Source organism: Rhinatrema bivittatum, chromosome 1 (assembly GCF_901001135.1).
Source record: "Rhinatrema bivittatum chromosome 1, aRhiBiv1.1, whole genome shotgun sequence".
In the NCBI taxonomy this organism is placed as follows: domain Eukaryota; kingdom Metazoa; phylum Chordata; class Amphibia; order Gymnophiona; family Rhinatrematidae; genus Rhinatrema; species Rhinatrema bivittatum.
The window spans coordinates 97530875-97552578 of NC_042615.1; the positions used below are offsets into that span (position 1 = coordinate 97530875).

The 21704-nt window shown below is 43.2% G+C and overlaps 1 protein-coding gene across 1 annotated transcript in view; it reads right to left on the reverse strand.

Annotated features, from left to right (window-relative positions):
- GPM6A (glycoprotein M6A) overlaps positions 1-21704 on the reverse strand; it is a 268715-nt gene that overhangs the window by 57298 nt on the left and 189713 nt on the right. Inside the window, exon 4 of the mRNA XM_029604319.1 lies at positions 20606-20759. Coding sequence (XP_029460179.1) covers positions 20606-20759 — 154 coding nt within the window. The remainder of the gene's footprint in view (positions 1-20605; positions 20760-21704) is intronic.

Sequence of the window (21704 nt, forward strand, 5' to 3'; positions counted from 1 at the left end):
TTGAATTAATGACTGGAAGGAGGACAGTAAGTAAATCCACAGCTCTAGTACAAGGTGATGCATATAGGAAAACTTTGAAAAATGAGAAACATGGTTAGAAAAAAAGTGAAAGGAGCCGCTACAAAGGTAAGAAGTGTGCAAGAGGCATGGACATTGTTAAAAAATACCATCCTAGAAGCACAGTCCAGATGTTTTCCACACATTAAGAAAGATGAAAGGAAGGCAAAATGATTACTGGCATGGTTAAAAGGTGAGATGAAAGAGGCTATTTTAGACAAAATATCTTCATTCAAAAATTGGAAGAAGGATCCAACAAAAGAAAATAGGATAAAGATTAAATGATTTCTTTGCTTTGGTGTTTACTGAGGAGGATTTTGGGGAGATACCAGTTCTGGAGAAGGTTGTCATGAGTAATGATTCAGATGAACTAAACTAAATCACAGTGAACCTAGAAGATTTTTTAAGCTTGATTGACAAACTGAAAAGTAGTAAAACACCTGGACCGGATGGTATATACCCCAGGGTTCTGAAGAAACTCAAAAATGAAATTTAAGATCTATTAGTTAAAATGTGTAACCTATCATTGTAGCTGAAGACTGGAGGGTAGCTAATGTAACCCCAATATCTAAAAAGGGCTCCAGGGGCGATCCAGGAAACTACAGACCAGCTAGCCTGACTTCAGTGCTTGGAAAAATAGTGGAAAGTGTTCTAATGATCAAAATCACAAACCATATAGAAAGACAAGGTTTAAAGGAACAAAGTCAGCATGGCTTTACCCAAGGCAAGTCTAGCCTCACAAATCTGCTTCACTTTTTGAAGGGGTTAATAAACATGTAGATAAAGGTGAACCAGTAGATGTAGTGTTTTTGGATTTTCAGAAGGCGTTTGACAAAGTTCTTCATGAGAGGCTTCTAAGAAATGTAAAAAGTCATGTGATAGGTGGCGATGTCCTTTCATGGATTACAAACTGGTTAAAAGACAGGAAACAGAGCGTAGGATTAAATGGACAATTTTCTCAGTGGAAAAGGGCAAACACTGGAGTGCCTCAAGTATCTATACTAGGACCCATGCTTTACAATATATTTATAAATGATCTGGAAAGGAATACGACTGAGGTAATCAAATTTGCAGATGATACATAATTATTCAGAGTAGTTAAATCAGAAGCAGATTGTGATAAATTACAGAAGGACTTTGAGACTGGAAAATTGGGCATTCAAATAGCAGATTAAATTTTATATGGATAAGTGCAAGGTGATGCATATAGAGAAAAATAACCCGTACACGATGTTAGGTTCCATATTAGGAGCTACCACCCAGGAAAGAGATCTAGACGTCATAGTGGATAATACATTGAAATCGTCAGCAGCAGTCAAAAAAGCAAATAGAATGTTAGGAATTATTAGGAAGGGAATGGTGAATAAAACAGAAAATATCATAACGCCTCTGTGTCACTCCATGGTGAGATCACACCTTGAGTACTGTGTACAATTCTGGTTGCCACATCTCAATAAAGATATAGTTGCGATGGAGAAGGTACAGAGAAGGGCATCCAAAATGATAAAGGGGCTGGAATAGCTCACCTAAAGAGGTTAGGACTGTTCAGCATGGAGGAGAGATGGCTGAGGAGGATGATAGAGTTCTTTAAAATCATGAGAGGTCTAAAACAGTTAAATGTAAATCTGTTATTTACTCTTTCAGATAATAGGACTATGGAGCACTCCATGAAGTTAGCATGTGGCACATTTAAAACTAATCTGAGAAAATTCTTTTTCACTCAACGCACAATTAAACTCTGGAATTTGTTGTCAGGGGATGTGGTTAGTGCAGTTAGTTTAGCTGGGTTTAAAAAAGATTTGGATTAGTTCTTGGAGGAGAAATCCATTACCTGCTATTAATCAAGTTGACTTGGAAGATAGCCACTGCTATTACTAGCATCACTAGCATGGGATATACTTAATTTTTGGGAACTTGCTAGGTACTTGTAGCCTGGATTGGCCACTGTTGGAAACAGGATGCTGGGCTTTATGGACCCTTGGTCTGACCCAGGATGGCAATTTCTTATGTTCTTATGTTCTGATGCTACGGTACATTTTGCAGGTCAACTTAATAATGGCAGAAGCCTTACATCGTGGCAGAGCAGCAGAAGGTCTGAGACAGAACAGACAGAGAGAAGGCAGTTTCGAGGAGGGCCCAAGTGGAGTCCAATCTTCAGTCCCACTTCTGGACCACGAACTGTCTTGAAAGGGAAAAACTTTTGCCCCGATAATAAACAATCGCGGGTCTCCACCCACAGGGGTGGGGGGGTTTGCAGAGGTTTCTTTGCGGATTGCTACATAGCGCCTTGAGCACGTGGTTTTACATGCATAATATGTAATTGTTTTTGCTCTGATTTTTGCACTTATCTCCTTCACATATTCCTCCATTTTTAATTCCCATGCAGCCACCTATTTTTGCTGCACATGCTGAAAAAAATATGTACAGAAAAAAGTGACGATTTCAGTGCAGATGTTTTTACATTGGCCCCACAGTGAAGAATATTTCTAGAAAGACAGACATTGAGTTTGTGTTGTTAACAAGCTGCTCACTCTGCTTGACAACTTGGCAGTGCTTGCTAAGCACTGAAGTGAACTCTGTCTGTCAACTTGATGGCATGTGTGTGACAGGCAGACATTCAGTCAGTATTAGAGTGGAAACAGGTGAGTGGCACAGTATCAATAAAATATACTGTGACATAACTCCCCCCCCCCCCACCCCGCATAGCCACTTCCAATTCCATCATGCTGCTGCAAGGAACAGGGAAAAGAGGAAATAGCAGCAGGTAGAAAAATGACAGGAGCATAGGATTATGTGTTCCTGAAGAGCCAGCTGCACTCATCACAAACATAAACATGGTAGGAGCAATGGACGGCCGGCACCATCTTGTGCTCCTACCATGTGACAGGGACCGACCAATGGCACCAGTAGCCCCTGTGACATAGTAAGGGCAAAGGTTATCGGCGCCATTTTGAATACCGGCAGCCGACGGCCTGAGTGAAGATCGCTCCAGGACGCCCACTGGACCACCAGGGACTTTTGGCAAGTCTTGCGGGGGTCAGGAGGGTGGGGGGTTGTAGTTAATTAAATTTAAAGGGTTGGGATGGGGTTTTTTATAACTTTAATGGGAAACGAATACCATAAGTAACTAATGGACGAACTGGGGTCCCGACGAATATGTATACCAAATCGAACATATCCGTCCCTGCTGCAAATCCCTACAAATTAGGACTTGATTCACATAAGGGTTGTACTAAAGTGTATTAAATGTTAATCCATGCTAAATGACTGCATTAACACATTAGCAATAATACATGTATTTGAATCATTGTTAATATCAAAGAAGTTGGCCCAACACGGAAAACATTTAAATGAGCTGTGTTACATGCAAATTCATGCAGAGTAGCTTTTTAATATTTAAATTGGTTATCATAAATCTCATTTATACAATTTTGCATTACCATCCAGTGACACAAAAAGATAATTATACTTTGGGAGGTGTTAAGTTCATATACTAGCCATTGGTGAACCTCAATATGGGCTCAAATTTCCATCCCACTCCCTTGATGCACAATCAGGCCTCTCTGGACCAAATATTTCCTCAGTACGTAAGCAATTCAACCAGATTTTAACCCTTCACTCTCTCAACTCAGCATCAGTCTCCCTGCCCCCCACCCCCCTTTTCAGGTCTTAACCTCCCACCTATCAAACTATATCAAATAATATGGACTCTAGCCTCCTTCCCACACCCACCAATGACATCCTGATCAATGGGCTGGGTTCTTAATCCATGTTTGGGCCCCCTTCCCTTCCTCCCTACACTGCCTATCACTTTGGAAATCTTCAGCAGGAGGGAGCAGTCCTCTCTCCTGTTCTGCTGGTGGCAAATTTGAAAAAGGCTCCCAATAATCTCATGCATTCCTTTGTTTCACATGAGACCATCTGGTACCATTTTTAAATTTGTCAGCTGTGAGAAAAGAGGTAAGTGTTATTCCTACTGCTGCAGAGTTGTGAAGGGATAGGCAGTGAGAGGAAGGGAGGAAGACCAGGGAAGTGGATTGGAACTCTAAAGCCTCTTGATCAGGATGTTCAGGAGTGAGAATGGCTCAGTCCCACGTTACTTGAAGGAAGTAGTAGGGTGAGAGTTAAGGCCCAGGGGAGGCCCTGATGCTGAATCAGGGTGGAGATAAGGTCTGGGTTGGAAATCTTGGGGTAATCCTTGGTGCAGCTGTTCTGTTTATGAGAGAGTAAGACTGAAACCACCATACCAACATGGTTTCATGTTATTTGTGATGATAATGCTTCTACGCTAATTTCAGCTTTAACGCTGGATTCACTAAAGGCAGGGAGAATAACATCAAGCAACTGCACACAGCGGTATTTAAGTGCTTATATGGCAGTGCATAGTTTTACCATAATATTTTATAACCTGCATCTATGATATACATGTATTTTATAAAATACACATATCTCTACTCCACAACATACATGCAAATACATGAAATAACTTATATAAATGCATTGAACACACATACTTTTCCTGCCTATTTTAAAAATATACATGCATATATTTTACATACAAAAAGAAAATAGGACTTACTTGTGAATATCAGGATTTATGTGACAAACTGATGTATTTTTAAAAATGCATAAATCAAGGAAATTACTAAATAGTCCAGAAATTTGCCCAATCCTTTTCCAAGTCATCAAGACTCTCCTAGTTCTTCAGCCTGAACTCTTCCCAGTTCATCTAGACCTCTCACCCAGCCAATAGTACACTGTCGTGATTAGCCAAGCTAAGTTTTCAGCTTGTTGCAGTGTTAGGTATAAGAAGTGGGCCAGAGATCAGAGATTATGCAACACAGAGACAAGCAATTAATAGAATATATTTAGCATGTCTGCATTCTTACAATTGTGCAGGAAGACTTTAACATCAGAAGTCTAGGACAGGATGAAAAGAGGAATAAGGTTAAAGGTTACAGAGAAAATATGTTCTGACATGCTTATCAATGAAAATATAAAATATGCAAAAAGTAATTATCTATGCTTGTTTAAAATAAAAAAGGAGAAACTGAAATTTACAGGTCAGGAAGACCTAAGAATTCTGAGATATGTAATTCATGCTAACTTTTAGAGTGTAAGAGAAATGCTGTTCCTGTGATTTTTTAGAACTCTGGTGAGTCTTGTTCATATAAGAGATTCTCTTGATATGCACGTATCAATAAAGCGGTAATGCTTATTGCAGTCAACTTGGGTGTGATTTGTATTTTATCTGAGTTAGGAGAAGGCCCAGGGATTTAATTAATTTTTTACAGTTCCTATGCAGTTTCTTCAACACAATAAACATGTGTAATATTACTTATGCCAGATTATTAGCAGTTATAAACTACTTGAGTAAATTGGCTAATCTACATGCATAAATATCTTTTAAAATAGCAACGTATGGGTGCAAATATTGTCCCCCTTCCCAGAATGCCCTTAGACCATCCCCTTTTTATGTGCATGCAAAAGTAAAAAATACACACATATTTTCAACTTCTATAATATATGGAAATATTTAACATTTAAAAATTCACCCCTTAATATCCATTCATAAATAGTGTGTTAAAATTGTGGCTAATAACCACAAAAATATCTTTAATGCCCAGTTTTACTATAACTTAGTAAACAGGCCTCCTAGTGATTTTCTCCCTTTCTGTTTCAATGGGAAACATTTTGACAAATAATACCCTAGCTGATTGTCAGCAACACCGGTGAGTCAGCTGCCTTTTCAATCTATTTCACAGTGCTCTTCCATCAAGTACATATGGACCAGGGATGGATATACAGGAAAATATCAATTCAGGGAATTTTTTCAAATCCAGCCCACAGGGTATCTATCTGACTCACATGGGTGCTTTCTCTGTAGCACATGCTTTAACAGTTCCCAAAAGCATGAAAGATACATCATGTGACCTAGAACCATAGTATTTCTAATGTAAATTTCACATTTTTTTCCTAAATAAAAAGTACAGCATACCCTAGACCAGGATGAGTAAACTGAGCTGCAGGATCCAATTCAATTGGTTGAACCCCTCCCCCAATTGTGATTAATTCTCTTATATATCCTGAATTCCTGGTCCAGTCTTAAAGTCCCTTGCCAACCAAGCAATTCTTAAAACAGTTGTCATTCAATTAGACAATCACACTGCCTACCAGTGGCTCAGGCATAGACATACACAATCTCTCAGATACACACACACACACACACACACACACACACAAAGACACGCACTCTTTCTCTCTCAGACACAGACACACATTCTGCTGTTGTGCTGCTGCTCATGTGCTTGTAATCTATCCTAGTGTGGCTGCATCATTATGTAAACTTCATGCTTGCTGCTAGATCTTCTCCAGTCTGCAGCATCCATACCCTTTCCATTTCTATTGTTGGCATGCCACTCTCAAAGCTTAGCCCAGCTACCTCAGACAGAATCCTCAATGACACTGTACAGGCACCTCCTCCTGGCTCACCTCCTCCCCCTTTCTATGAGCGTAGCTTGCCTCCACTTTTCCAGTCCCCTCATCCCCTACTCTAGCACATTCCTATTAACTCTACTGCACAATTGCTACTTTTATGATTGTGGCTCTCCAGAATCTGTTCTGCCTACCTATTCCAAGGCAGGGGGAACCAAAAGTAATCCATGTTGTCAGCTTACTCTGAGGTTAAAAAAAATTAGCTGCCTCAGCCACTGACCTAAAGCAGCATAGCTCCAGATGGAATCCTGCTTTCCCACATGAAGCCAGTGCAACCAAAGCCAGTGCAAGAGTATTAGGCATCCTAGGTGAATTTTATAGCCTTGCACCTTACCCTATCCTCCCCACATATACAATTAAAAATTAGGCATTTAGAATAACAGATTTTACATGATCAAAGGCGTTCAAAGTACAGTCTTTTGAGGTAAAATATAATTAACAACATGTATATTATATTTACATGTACTGCTGTGGTGCCAACCAGATAACCCTACACAAAAGACACTTGGGACCCATATGGTATTAAGTCTATTGTAATTCATGTTGAGTGTGGGCTTGGCCATCAAAAAGCCTTGAGTAAACTGAATTATAATTACACTATAGTAAACCTCCCATACCAAAACAGCACTAGCAACCAGCACTCAAATAGTAACAAGCCTACATATGAGAAGGCAACACTGCAAATATTACACCAGTCCCTAAAACACAAATATACTTCCTATTAGAAAAACAGGACAAGTCAGGCTGCCTCAGAACCCTACATAGAAAGTATACACTAGCAGAATAACTCATATTGGTCATATTTGCAGAACACAGACAGACCTTCACCAAAAACTGAATAAAGACACTATAAATAGAAATGTGCTGACAAAAACTGAACTGAAAACTGCAACATGCCAGACTGTATTTATTGCAACATTCCTCATAAAACACAAACAATAAAATCAAGAAATATAAAATATCAATCATAATAGTAAACCCAATTAATAAAGGGATCCATATTCAGCTGCTATGCTGTACTAAAGTTAGCCGGTTATACATAAATGGTTAACTAACAGCGTATATTCAACACAGTACAGTACAGAAACAGCTAGCCGAACACCTTGACAATAATAACATACTGTACCATTCACAACACGGCTTCCGTAAACACTACAGCACTGAGACAATACTTCTCTCACTAACTGACATCTTAAGAGGTTTTGATAACAGCAAACACTACATCCTTATAATGCTAGACTTATCCGCAGCCTTTGATACGGTAAACCACCAAACACTACTAGAAAGACTTGAAGAAATTGGACTATGTGACAAAATGATAAACTGGTTCAGATCATACCTCAGCAAAAGGTTCTTCCAAGTTCAGATAAAAAACACTCTATCAGAAAAATTTAAACTTAAACCGGAGTACCTCAGGGTTCAGCTTTGTCTGCCACCCTTTTTAACATATATATGCTGCCCCTATGCCATCTGCTGGCATGCCTAGGGATAATACACTACATCTACGCAGACGACATTCAGTTAATTCTACCAATAGAAGACACAATTGAAAAAACACTAGGGCTAGCAAACATGTACCTGGACATAATAAAACAACTACTAACCCAAATGGAACTGGTTATTAACATTGACAAAACTGAATTCCTACACCTTGAAAGAAAACATACTGAAATTATTAAAACCCCAATAACTCTAAGAAATAACCAGAAAATAGAACTAGCCGAAAAAGTAAGAAATCTGGGAGTAATAATGGATTCAGAAATCAATCTAAAGCAACACATATCATTAAAAGTAAGGGAAGGATACGCAAAACTTATGATCCTAAAAAGATTGAAACCATTACTCACACCTGCCCACTTCAGAACAGTTTTACAAACTCTAGTTTTTTTCAGCACTGATTACTGCAATGCACTTTTACTTGGACTCCCCAGCACATCAATAGGACCACTCCAAATACTTCAAAATACTGCAGCCAGAATACTGACGGGAAAAAAAAGGAGGGACCATATAACTGAAACTTTAGCAGACTTACATTGGTTGCCAATCGAATACAGGATAAAATACAAGGCCTTATGCACCATACACAAACTAATATATGATAAAGAAGCAGACTGGCTAAACACAGCCCTACGAGTCCATGTCCCACAAAGAACCTTCGCTCAGCTAACAAAGCACTACTAACAGTTCCCTCAGTAAAATCAGCAAAACTAACCCAAGTAAGAGAAAGAGCCTTATCACTGGCAGGGCCCAATCTATGGAACACAATGCCCACTGAAATCAGATTACAGAGTGATATCAAATTTTTTAAGAAAACTTAAAGACATGGCTCTTTAAACAAGCCTTTCCTAAAGAAACGGGATGGTAGAGAGAAAGCAAGTCAGAGAAGCGCAGTTGAGAATGAACAACATAACAGTTTTTAAAAATGCATGTTAATATAACTATGAAGAGTAACTCAATAATACACCTGGACTCAACCATCACTACTCAAACATCGTTTTTATTAATGAGTTTGTAACCGTACTAAACTGGCACCTGTTAGAATGTACGATAACCTACCTATACATACCTTATTTTGTGCCTGTTTATAAACCGTTGCGATGGTACATAACTTAGCAACGGTATAGAAATGTTTTTAAATAAATAAATAAATAGACAATATTCTTGCCACTGAATATACCCGGCTATCTCAAAGTTAGCTGGTTATATATAACCGGCTAACTTTAGGACAGCCCTATCGTAAGATCAGAGCCGGCTGGTTAGCTTAGCCTCTGGCTTATCTGCTAAATTCTAGCTGGGATTAGGGCTGAATATAGCCAGATAAGCCATTTAAGAAGATAACTATTACATTTAGGGATGTGAATCGTTTTTTGACGATTTAAAATATCGTCCGATATTTTTTAAATCGTCAAAAATCATTAAAAAGTGCGATATAATAGAAATTCCCCCGATTTATCGTGAAAAATCGTTAATCGGGTTTGTGTCCACTAACGGGAGTTATTTGGGGGGAGGGCGGGAAAACCGGCACACCAAAACAACCCCTAAACCCACCCCGACCCTTTAAAACTAATCCCTTACCTTCCCCCACCCTCCCAAATCCGCCCCCAAAATGTTTTAAAATCACCTGGTGGTTCAGTGGAAGCCCCGGGACCAATCGCCCACTCTCAGGCCATCGGCTGCCACTAATAAAAATGGCGCCGATGGCCTGATAAAAAAACCCCACTCCGACCCTTTAAAACTGACCCTTAGCCTCCCCACCCTCCCGACCCCCCCAAAACGTTTTAAATTACCCTGGTGGTCCAGTGGGGGTGCCGGGAGTTGATCTCCCGCTCTCGGGCTATCGGCTGCCACTAATAAAAATGGCGCCGATGGCCCTTTGCCCCTTACCATGTGACAGGGTATCCATGCCATTGGCCAGCCCCTGTCACATGGTAGGAGCACTGGATGGCGGTGCCATCTTTAAAGATGGCTCCATCCATGCCCGCACATTTTTAAAGATGGCAACGGCCATCCAGTGCTTCTACCATGTGACAGGGGCTGGCCAATGGCACGGATACCCTGTCACATGGTAAGGGCAAAGGGCCATCGGCGCCATTTTTATTAGCGCAGCCGACGGCCCGAAGAGTGGGAGAGATTGCTCCCCCGCTCCCCACTGGGACCACCAGGTAATTTTAAAATGTTTTTGGGGGGGGTTGGGAGGGTGGGGGAGGCTAAGGGATCAGTTTTAAAGGGTCAGGGTGGGTTTTTGTTATCAGATTGGGCGCAGCCGATAAACAAAAAAAAACAACTCGGGCCAGACGATAAAACGTATAAGATTTGAATCGGAACCAGAACCGAACCAATTCCGGTTCCGATTCACATCTCTAATTACATTATCCATCTAAATGATGTTTGATATGGCCTTCACAAAGAATACATATGTATTTCAATACAGTTGCTGAATAGAGAACACAATAATTATAAATCTCATATAAAAACATTTTACATTTCCAAAAAACCAAATAAAATATTTTCAAAACAGCAGGCACATCAAACACCTCTTAATTAATAAACCAATAAGGATTAAAAAAAAATCCCCTACTCTCCAATATCTGGGAACCCTAAGGGGTTGATTTTGAAAGTATTGCTCACGCAAAAATGCCCATATATGCAAGTATGTGGGTCATGAGTAAACAATATGGATTTTGAAAGTAGAGAATTGTGTGCATATATGTTCGTGCATGAGAAAAAATGAAGGGGCAGAAAAGGGAGAGGGCAGGGCATGGGTATTCTGGGGCAAGGTCAACACATGCACGTAACTCCATATTTTCAAACTGGAGGCCATAGCATATGGTGGCTTGTTAGCCGTGTATATTTATTGCTGCTCTTGATGAGGAGCAAGTCTGCAGAAATCATGTTTTAGAGCTTAAACGACAGGGTGAGCGGCCTGGTCTACTGGGGGACATGCAGGGTGAAGAACCAGAGGGATCTGGATAATCACAAGATTGAATGGGAAAACTGGTGGACTAATTGGAAAAACTGGGAAAGTCCTGCGCACAAGCATGTTTTAAAATCTGCTTACATACATGCGTTAAAGCCAGCAAGTCTATGGGACGATACATAAAGTAGATTGCTTGAGTAATCTCTAAAATTGGGAGCACACTTACACGCAGTAAGTGTATTTTAAATCATACATGTGCAAGGAAGGGGTGGGTTGTAAGACCCATACCCTTTAGCTAGTTTTTGCTTTTCTTTTTTTTGCTTCGGCCCAGGTTGACAGGGTCCACGGCAGAGGTACAGAGGGCACAAACCATTAAGCCGGCAAAGGAGAGGCATGGAGCAGGAGGAGAGGCAGCCATGGGAGGCCTACTGGCCACTTCTCAAGAGCAGAGGCAGAGCTGGTGAGGAGAGTGTAGCTGAAGAGGGTCCAAGAAAGCAACAGGAGGAAAAGGACCATTGATCTATCACAGGAAATAATTACGAAGCATGGCTGGGGGCCTGGAGCTGGTTGTAATGGCTCTGCAGGCATGGTGCCACTGCAATCTACATCAACCATGTGATTTGACCAACCAGCCGAGCGGGACATGCCTGAAGCTCTGATCAGCCAATCCTCTCCTTATAAGGACTAATCTAGAATTGAAAGCTGATTTGCCTATTTGTCAGGATGTTATGAACATCCCTAGAAAGTAGCTGAACTCACATAACCTGGCATAACATTATAGTTTTAGATTCATGGAAGAGAAAATGGAATGAAGTAATTATACCAAATATCTTGCTACAGATGCAACAATTCATCCAACTCACTTCAACTTATTCAGAAAGGAATTGCTCAACACATTTTGTTCATAAGTGGAAGATTAAAGAATTCCTACTTTGTGTGTGTGACCAAGTTCAAGCTATAACACACTAGAGATGTGAATCGTTTTCCATATCGTCTTAACGATAGAAATCGTGTGGCAGGGCAAGAAAATCGTGTTAGGCACGATTTTTTAGTTAAAAAATCGTTAAAAATCGTTTTTTCCGATTAGTGCGCACTAACTCGAGTTAGTGCGCACTAACTGGGAGTTAGTGCGCACTAACTGAAAATGATACAATTTGACACTTTTCAGGTCAGTTAAGGTCAGTTTAGGAATGAATATGTATTCCTATTGGCTGCCCTCTTATTTATTCATGTTACCAAGCTTCCCACTGACAGTATATGGGGGATGGGAAATGGAAACAGTTGGTAGCTTGACCAAAACAAGTAATGTGATCAGTCAATGTGACTAGAACTTGTGCCCTAACCCTGATACCAGGGGTATTGTGATCTTCCTGCACACAGTGCCCTATCCCTATTAATACCAGGAGTGTTGTGATCTTCCTGCACACAGTGCCCTAACCCTGGCACCAGGGGTGTTGTGATCTTCCTGCACACAGTGCCCTATCCCTATTAATACCAGGAGTGTTGTGATCTTCCTGCACACAGTGCCCTAACCCTGGCACCAGGGGTGTTGTGATCTTCCTGCACACAGTGCCCTATCCCTATTAATACCAGGAGTGTTGTGATCTTCCTGCACCCAGTGCCCTAACCCTGGCAACAGGGGGGTTGTGATCTTCCTGCCACACAGTGCCCTATCCCTATTAATACCAGGAGTGTTGTGATCTTCCTGCACACAGTGCCCTAACCCTGGCACCAGGGAGTTGTGATTCTTCCTGCACACAGTGCCCTATCCCTATTAATACCAGGAGTGTTGTGATCTTCCTGCACACAGTGCCCAAACCCTGGCACCAGGGTTGTTCTGTGCAACAGTGCCCTATCCCTATTAATACCAGGAGTGTTGTGATCTTCCTGCACACAGTGCCCCTATCCCTATTAATACCAGGAGTGTTGTGATCTTCCTGCACACAGTGCCCTAACCCTGGCACCAGGGGTGTTGTGATCTTCCTGCACACAGTGCCCTATCCCTATAATAATACCAGGAGTGTTGTGATCTTCCTGCCACACAGTGCCCTAACCCTGGCACCAGGGGTGTTGTGATATCCTGCGCACAGTGCCCCTATCCCTATTAATACCAGGAGTGTTGTGATCTTCCTGCACCACAGTGCCCTAACCCTGGCACAGGGGTGTTGTGATCTTAACTGCAACCAGTGCCCCTATCCCTATTAATACCAGGAGTGTTGTGATCTTCCTGGCACACAGTGCCCCTATCCCATTAATACCAGGAGTGTGCTGATCTGCCTGCACACAAGTGCCCTAACCCTGGCACCAGGGGAGTGTTGTGATCTTCCTGCACCACAGTTGCCCATCCCTATAATACCAGGAGTGTTGTGATTCTTCCTGCCCACCCAGTGCCCTAACCCTGGCACCAGGGGTGTTGTGATCTTCTGCGCACAGTGCCCTATCCCTATTAATACCAGGAGTGTTGTGATCTTCCTGCACACAGTGCCCTAACCCTGGCACCAGGGGTGTTGTGATCTTCCTGCGCACAGTGCCCTATCCCTATTAATACCAGGAGTGTTGTGATCTTCCTGCACACAGTGCCCTAACCATGGCACCAGGGTTGTTGTGATCTTCCTGCGCACAGTGCCCTATCCCTATTAATACCAGGAGTGTTGTGATCTTCCTGCACACAGTGCCCTAACCCTGGCACCAGGGGTGTTGTGATCTTCCTGCACGCAGTGCCCTATCCCTAATACCAGGAGTGTTGTGATCTTCCTGCACACAGTGCCCTAACCCTGGCACCAGGGGTGTTGTGATCTTCCTGCACACAGTGCCCTATCCCTATTAATACCAGGAGTGTTGTGATCTTCCTGCACACAGTGCCCTAACCCTGACACCAGGGGTGTTGTGATCTTCCTGCACACAGTGCCCTATCCCTGGCACCAGGGGTGTTGTGATCTTCATGTACACAGTGCCCTATCCCTATTAATACCAGGAGTGTTGTGATCTTCCTGCACCACAGTGCCCCTATCCCTAATACCAGGGGTGTTGTGATCTTCCTGCACACAGTGCCCTATTCCTGATACCAGCGGGGTGTTGGGATCTTCTTGCACACATCCCGGTAATCAGGGCTGGATAGGGCCACTGCATGCAGGAAGATCACAACACTCCTGGTATCAGGAATCGGGCACTGTGTGTAGGAAGATCACAACACCCCTGGTATTAGGGATAGGGCACTGCGTTGCAGGAAGATCACAACCACTCCTGGTATAATAGGGATAGGGCACTGCATGCAGGAAGATCACAACACCCCAGGTATCAGGGATAGGGCACTGTGTGCAGGAAGATCACAATACCCCGGAGGAGTGAGGGTCAGGCAGCTCCCCCCTGTCTGTGAAGCCAGCCTCTCACTAGTAATGCAGGGAGGGAGCTGTCTCAGACTTCACCATCCTCCCCCCCCCCCCCCCCCTCACCCACACACCATTCACTAGCTGGGACATGGGGGAAGTCAGGAGTGAGGTTCAGCCAGCTCCCCCCTCTGTTCTGTGAAGCCAGCCCTCTCACTAGTAATGCAGGGAGGGAGCTGTACTCAGACTTCACCATCCTCCCCCCCCCCCCCTCACCCACAACACCATTCAATAGCTGGGACATGGGGAAGTCAGGGTGATGGTCAGGCAGCTCCCCCCTGTCTGTGAAGCCAGCCCTCTCACTAGTAATGCAGGGAGGGAGCTGTCTCAGACTTCACCTATCCTCCCCCCCCCCCCCTCACCCACACCACCATTCACTAGTGGCGACATGGGGGAAGTCAGGAAGTGATGGGTCAGGCAGCTCCCCCCTGTCTGGTGAAGCCAGCCTCTCAAGTAGTAATGCAGGGAGGGAGCTTGTCTCAGACTTCACCATCCTCCCCCCCCCCCTCACCCAACACACTTTTCACTAGCATGGGACATGCGGGGAAGTCAGGCGTGAGGGTCAGGCAGCTCCCCCTGTCTGTGAAGCCAGCCTCTCACTAGTAATGCAGGGAGGGAGCTGTCTCAGACTTCACCATCCTCCCCCCCCCCTCACCCACACACCATTCACTAGCTGGGACATGGGGGAAGTCAGGAGTGAGGGTCAGGCAGATCCCCCCTGTCTGTGAAGCCAGCCTCTCACTAGTAATGCAGGGAGGGAGCTGTCTCAGACTTCACCATCCTCCCCCCCCCCCCCTCACCCACACACCATTCACTAGCTGGGACATGGGGGAAGGTCAGGAGTGAGGGTCAGGCAGCTCCCCCCGTCTGTGAAGCCAGCCCTCTCACTAGTAATGCAGGGAGGGAGCTGTCTCAGACTGGTATCAGGGTTAGGGCACTGTGTGCAGGAAGATCACAACACCCCCTGGTGCCAGGGTTAGGGCCACTGTGTGTTGCAGGAAGATCACAACACTCCTGGTATTAATAGGGATAGGGCACTTTGTGCAGGAAGATCACAACACCCCTGGTGCCAGGGTTAGGGCACTGTGTGCAGGAAGATCACAACACCCCTGGTGCCAGGGTTAGGGCACTGTGTGTGCAGGAAGATCACAACACTCCCGGTATTAATAGGGATAGGGCACTGTGTGCAGGAAGATCACAACACCCCTGGTGCCAGGGTTAGGGCACTGTGTGCAGGAAAATCACAACACCCCTGGTGCCAGGGTTAGGGCACTGTGTGCAGGAAGATCACAACAGTCCTGGTATTAATAGGGTTAGGGCACTGTGTGTGCAGGAAGATCACAACACTCCTGGTATTAATAGGGATAGGGCACTGTGTGCAGGAAGATCACAACACCCCTGGTGCCAGGGTTAAGGCACTGTGTGCAGGAAAATCACAACACCCCTGGTGCCAGGGTTAGGGCACTGTGTGCAGGGAGATCACAACAGTCCTGGTATTAATAGGGTTAGGCACTGTGTGCAGGAAGATCACAACACCCCTGGTGGCAGGGTTTAGGGCACTATGTGCAGGAAAATCACAACACCCCTGGTGCCAGGGTTTAGGGCACTGTGTGTGCAGGAAGATCACAACACCCCTGGTGCCAGGGTTAGGGCACTGTGTGTGCAGGAAGATCACAACACCCCTGGTGCCAGGGTTAGGGCACTGTGTGTGCAGGAAGATCACAACACTCCTGGTATTAATAGGGATAGGGCACTGTAAGAGGTGACTGTAAGTAGATTGAATAAGATAGCTGATGTTTTCTGCTCTCCTCACACCAAACAAAAGCCAATACACAAGCAGAGAAGCCCTTCTTACAAAGCTGAGCTAGTGAGTTAAGTAGGAGGAAAAGTAAACATACTGGTGCCAGTGTGGCTACTTAAAAATACACTTACCAACAATCAATTACATATATTTGAACTGTGTACAGTTCCAGCCAGGACCACCTTTCTAAAATGCACAGTGATTGGCAAATTCAACATGCACTAGCATTTCAGGTGCCTGCTAACAAAAATAATAAACAAACAAGTTCTAGTCACGTGAGTGCTGATCATCACATTACTTTGTTTTGTCAAGCTTCCAACTGTTTCCATTTCACATCCCCCCCAACCATTACCTCAGTGGTAACCTTGGTAACATCAATAGATAAGAGCACAGCCAGCCAATAGGAATACATATTCATTCCTAAGTGACCTTTACTGACCTGGGAAGTGTGAACACTTTGTTTCATTTTCTGTTGGTGTTCGTGAGTTTTCCAGTTCCATTTCCCATCCCCCCAACCATCACCTCAGTGGTAACCTTGGTAACATCAATAGATAAGAGGGCAGCCAGCCAATAGGAACACATATTCATTCCTAACTGACCTTCAGTGACCTGGAAAGTGTTTATTTGTATCATTTTCAGTTAGTGCGCACGAACTCGAGTTAGTGCGCACTAACTCCCCGTTAGTGCGCACTAAACACGATTTATTACGATTTTTACGATAAATCGTTAGAATTTCTATTGTATCGTGTTCGTATACCGACTTTTAAGATGATATTAACATTATCGGACGATAATTTTAATCGTTGAAAAACTATTCACATCCCTATTTAAACACACATCACATAAGACTCCTCAGGATTGGAATAACCATGGGTTCAATTTCTTGATGGGGACTCCTCATATATCTTTTAATGCAGAAGATATGAACATAAATTTAAATTTGGAATTAAATTTATCTATATGGATTAAATAAGGACATTTATTGGGAAGTACCTTATGTAGATTCTCTGAGCTACTTGTGGGATCTTTCTCCTTTATGTATGAAGAATAGGTTTGAACATCAATACTTTTTTTGAGTCCTGAGCGTGATTAGCTATCAATAGCTCTATTATACATTCACAATGGGGTAGATTTTCAAAGGGGTACGCATGTAAGATACGCGTGTGCCCCCCGAAAACCTACCCCAACCCCCCCCTGCACGTGCCAAGCCTATTTTGCATAGGCTCGGCGGCACACGCAAGCCCCGGGACGCGCGTAAGTCCTGGGGCTTGCATGGAGGGGCGTGTCGGGGGCGTGCCGGGAGTGACGCGCCGTTTCGGGGGTGTGTCGCGAGTGATGCAGCGTTTCGGGGGCGGTGCCGCGGGCATGGTTTCGGCCCAGGGGCGTGGCCACGGCCTCCGGACCAGCCCCCGGACCGGAACATGGAGCGCGGCAGCCAGCCCAGCGCGCGCAAAGTTACGCCTGCTTCCAGCAGGCGTAACTTTGCTGACAAAGGTAGGGGGGGAGGGTTAGGTAAGGGAAGGGAAGGTGCGGGGGGGGGGGTGGAAGGAAAGTCCCTTCGAGGCCGCTCTGATTTCGGAGCGGCCTCGGAGGGAATGGAGGCAGGCTGTGCGGCTCGACGCGTGAAGGGTGCCGATTTTGGGTAGCCTTGCACGCACCGACCCCGGAATTTAATGGATATGCACGGCTACGCGCGTATCTATTAAAATCTCGCGTACTCTTGTTCGCGCCTGGTGTGCGAACAAAAGTATGCGTGTGCGCAGATTTATAAAATCTGCCCCAGCGTTTTTAATAAATGGGACTTTGAAATCTCATGAGAGAGGAGTTTCTGTGTGGTGATTGCCTTTGAGGACTTTAAAACTATAGGTTTTTGTATGTGAGGTGATGCTCTCCATTTTTACGCTGTGAGGAAATCTCCCAATCTTACTAAGTGAGATATTTTTCATGACTGTTTCGTCTTTTTCAAAAATGCACTAATGTTTTTATTTAATATATGCAGGCAGTGCCAAAACATTACAATGTTTGGCGTTTTTTGATACTAGCAAGTGCTCAAACAAAGAGGGCGATATCAGAGACCAACGAGTGTTCATACTAAAACAGAACATGTCTTGGATTATATCATATTCAAAGTAACATTTAGCGGAAAGGAATAATCTGTGAATATCTACAAGTTTGGGGATTTTGGAATCAGCATTTAAAAGGAAAGAAAAAAATATAAGTGAATAACTTGCATTTTTAATCAATTATATTTGCATAAGAAAAAAAACATACAAAACGTTGCACACTGATGGGAGCTCCACTATCTTTTTGAAATGGGTGGTAGTGGATGGGTTGGTAGATGATTAGATCTAAAAATGAATATGCCTGTAGAATGGCAATTAAATGAATATATGATAGAGATGTGAATCATGTGCCCGATAGTTTTAACGATCAGGTTCGGATGGAGGGAGAAAAAAATCAGATCGTTAGAGAGGTGAATTGGAATCGGTTCCGATTCCAATTCACATCGTTAATTTTTTAGTGAGGCCTGAGCAGATAAAAAAAAACCCACCCCGACCCTTTACAAATGACCCCTTTGCTCTCCCACCCTCCCGAACCCCCCCAAAATGTTAAATTACCTGGTGGTCCAGTGAGGGGTGGGGTGTCCCGGCATGATCTCCCGCTCTCGGGCCATCGGCACCATTTTGGCTACCACTGATAAAAATGGCGCCGATGGCCCAATAAAAAAAAACCCATCCCGACCCTTTACAAATTATCCCTTTGCTTCTCCCACCCTCCCGACCCCCCGAAAAAACTTTTACATGTACCTGGTGATCTAGAGGGGGGTCCGGGAGCCATCCCTTCAATCATACGCTCTGTGCCGGTGCTGGACTAGTTTCAAAATGGTGCCGATCGCCTTTGCCCTCACTATGTCACAGGGAGCGACCGTCACTCCCTGTGACATAGTGAGGGCAAAGGCGAGCGGCGCCATTTTGAAACCAGTCCAGCACCGGCACCGGCACCGAGAGTATGATTGAAGGGATGGCTCCCGGACCCCCCGCTAGACCACCAGGTACATGTAAAAGGTTTTGGGGGGGTCGGGAGGGTGGGAGAAGCAAAGGGGTAATTTGTAAAGGGTCGGGATGGGTTTTTTTTAATTGGGCCATCGGCGCCATTTTTATCAGTGGTAGCCAAAATGGTGCCGATGGCCCGAGAGCGGGAGATCACGCCGGGACCCGCCCCCCCCCCCCCCCCCCACTGGACCACCAGGTAATTTAACATTTTGGGGGGGGGGTCGGGAGGGTGGGGGGGGGGTAAAGGATTGGTTTTAAAGGGTCGGGGTGGGTTTAGGGGTTGTTTTGGTGTGCCGGTTTTCCCGCCCTCCCCCCAAATAATTCCCGTACTCGATTTAACGATTTTTCACGATAAATTGAGGGAATTCCTATTGTATCGAGTCCCTTACCGATTAATGACAATTTTAAAATTATCGGACGATAATTTAAATCGTTAAAAAACGATTCACATCCTTAATATATGATACCAGTCTTCATAAGATAAAAACTATTATAAATACTGTTATTTGGATGATCATTCAGTTTTAAAACTGTTCCTTTTGGTCTTTCTGTTTTGAAACATCTTATTGTCCTGTTCCTGTGCATTACAACAGAAGAATTCAGATAATCAAAATTGTATTGTATTTCATAATGATTTTAAAGAAATTTAAATGAGAACTAAGGGCTCAATTTTCAAAGAGCAGCTGAGCAGTGAAGGTAATCAGCTAATTTTAACTAGTTATCTTTAGACACAGTTTCAGCAAACCTTGCCAGCTAGGATTTTAGCTAAAATTGTACCTAAATCTAGCTGACTAAGTTGAAGCCTGCTATTTGTTCAGCTGGGTCACCTACCTAAATTTGGTCAGTTAGCATTGAAACTCATAAACCTGCCCTAGAAATGCCCTTTTTTCTGTCTGGCTAAATTTGGAACTTTGTAAATTTAGGTGATTAGCCAGTCGGTTAAGGGAAATTTTGAAAAGCAGAGATTTATCTTGCTAACTCTCAATGTTTATCTCAAACTCTCAAAGTTAGTCAGTTAAACCATTTAAAAATTGACCCCTGTGCTGTTATGTTAAATGCAGCCTATACAATGTTGACATGTTTGCGGTATCCTGACACAATGGAAGCAGCAAGTTAATCTAGCCATATTACCAAGAACACCAACTAGGTCCATTATAACAAGGAAACAAGCATAGCAGCTGACATTCAGCCGTTTTATTCCTCATGCACAGCCAAAGCAGGATTTAGAATAAAAATGAGAGAAAAAAAAAAGAGATAAAAAAAGGTCTGCCATAAAATAAGGTTACACACACAGTTCTAGTCTCATCCAAATAAAAACAAGTCTGTTATATCATATAGTAAAACACTGCGTGGTTCTGAAATTCTGTTTAGAAACTATAGATCATCATTTACCTACCAAACTGACGAAGATCCAAGCAGAAATTAGCTCCTTCAACTAAAGTGGTGTTTCGGCAAATAGTCCAGACATTGAAGTACATGTAGACAGGCAGAGAGGTGAAAGCTGTGACCCCAAGCCAGGCCAGCATAAAGATGTATGTCAGCATAATAAACTGTTCCACATTTAAAAAGAGAAAAAAACATATTTAGTCTATGAAATCATCATGACAGCTAGAGCAAGTGCATGCATACAGAAATAAAAGATATGAACTATTTTGTTTTCGTTTTCTTTCATGTCAGTTTCCAAAGGTTTCTGCTAATAAAAGACAATTCATAGATAGAACCGAAAACTGAATGTCTTCAGTTTAGAGAACAAAGATAAGTCAAAATGTTGAACTTATATCACTCTAAGTTATACAGCTACTATAGGAAAAGGTTAATTAAGTCTTTATAAGACATAATTCTGTGATAAAGTCTGAAAGAGCAACACTTGGAAGTAGAACTGCTGATTTGTTTGAATCTCCATGGTGAATTATGATAAAACATACTACTGTTTATTGGTTCTGCTAGGAGCTTCAAAAGTCATCAGAAATACTGTAACTGACTCAGTTACATTTAAGATTTATCACAAAAATCGAGTATATACCTCTGCAACTCATTATAATGCTGTAATGACCAGTATGTGGAAGCACTAAAGATGGGAACTACATCATCATGTTTTGCCATAGATCCACTTCCAAATCTAAAATATCCATTCCAGCTTGATGAGTGCTGGGTTCATTTAGGTTCAGTCACTTTTTTTCACCATACAGCCTGAGCAGATTGTCTTCAGTGTCAATTAAGATACCAGGAAACATTTCTAGAAACACATTTTCTTGCTATATACAAGAATTCTATGTCAGCAGGGTTGTAGCCTGTGAATAAATTAATAAATAAAAAGACATGCTCTTAAAAATGATTTAGTGTCATAAAAATGTGATGCATGATAGGGCCTGTCTCTGGTGCTCTGGGCTCATTCTCTGTGTGGCTGCATTACTTGTGAGCTGGGACCTACTGAAAAACACTTTGATAACTCTAGCTGTGCCAGCTCTTCTCTTAATGACAGATCTGTCTTTTTC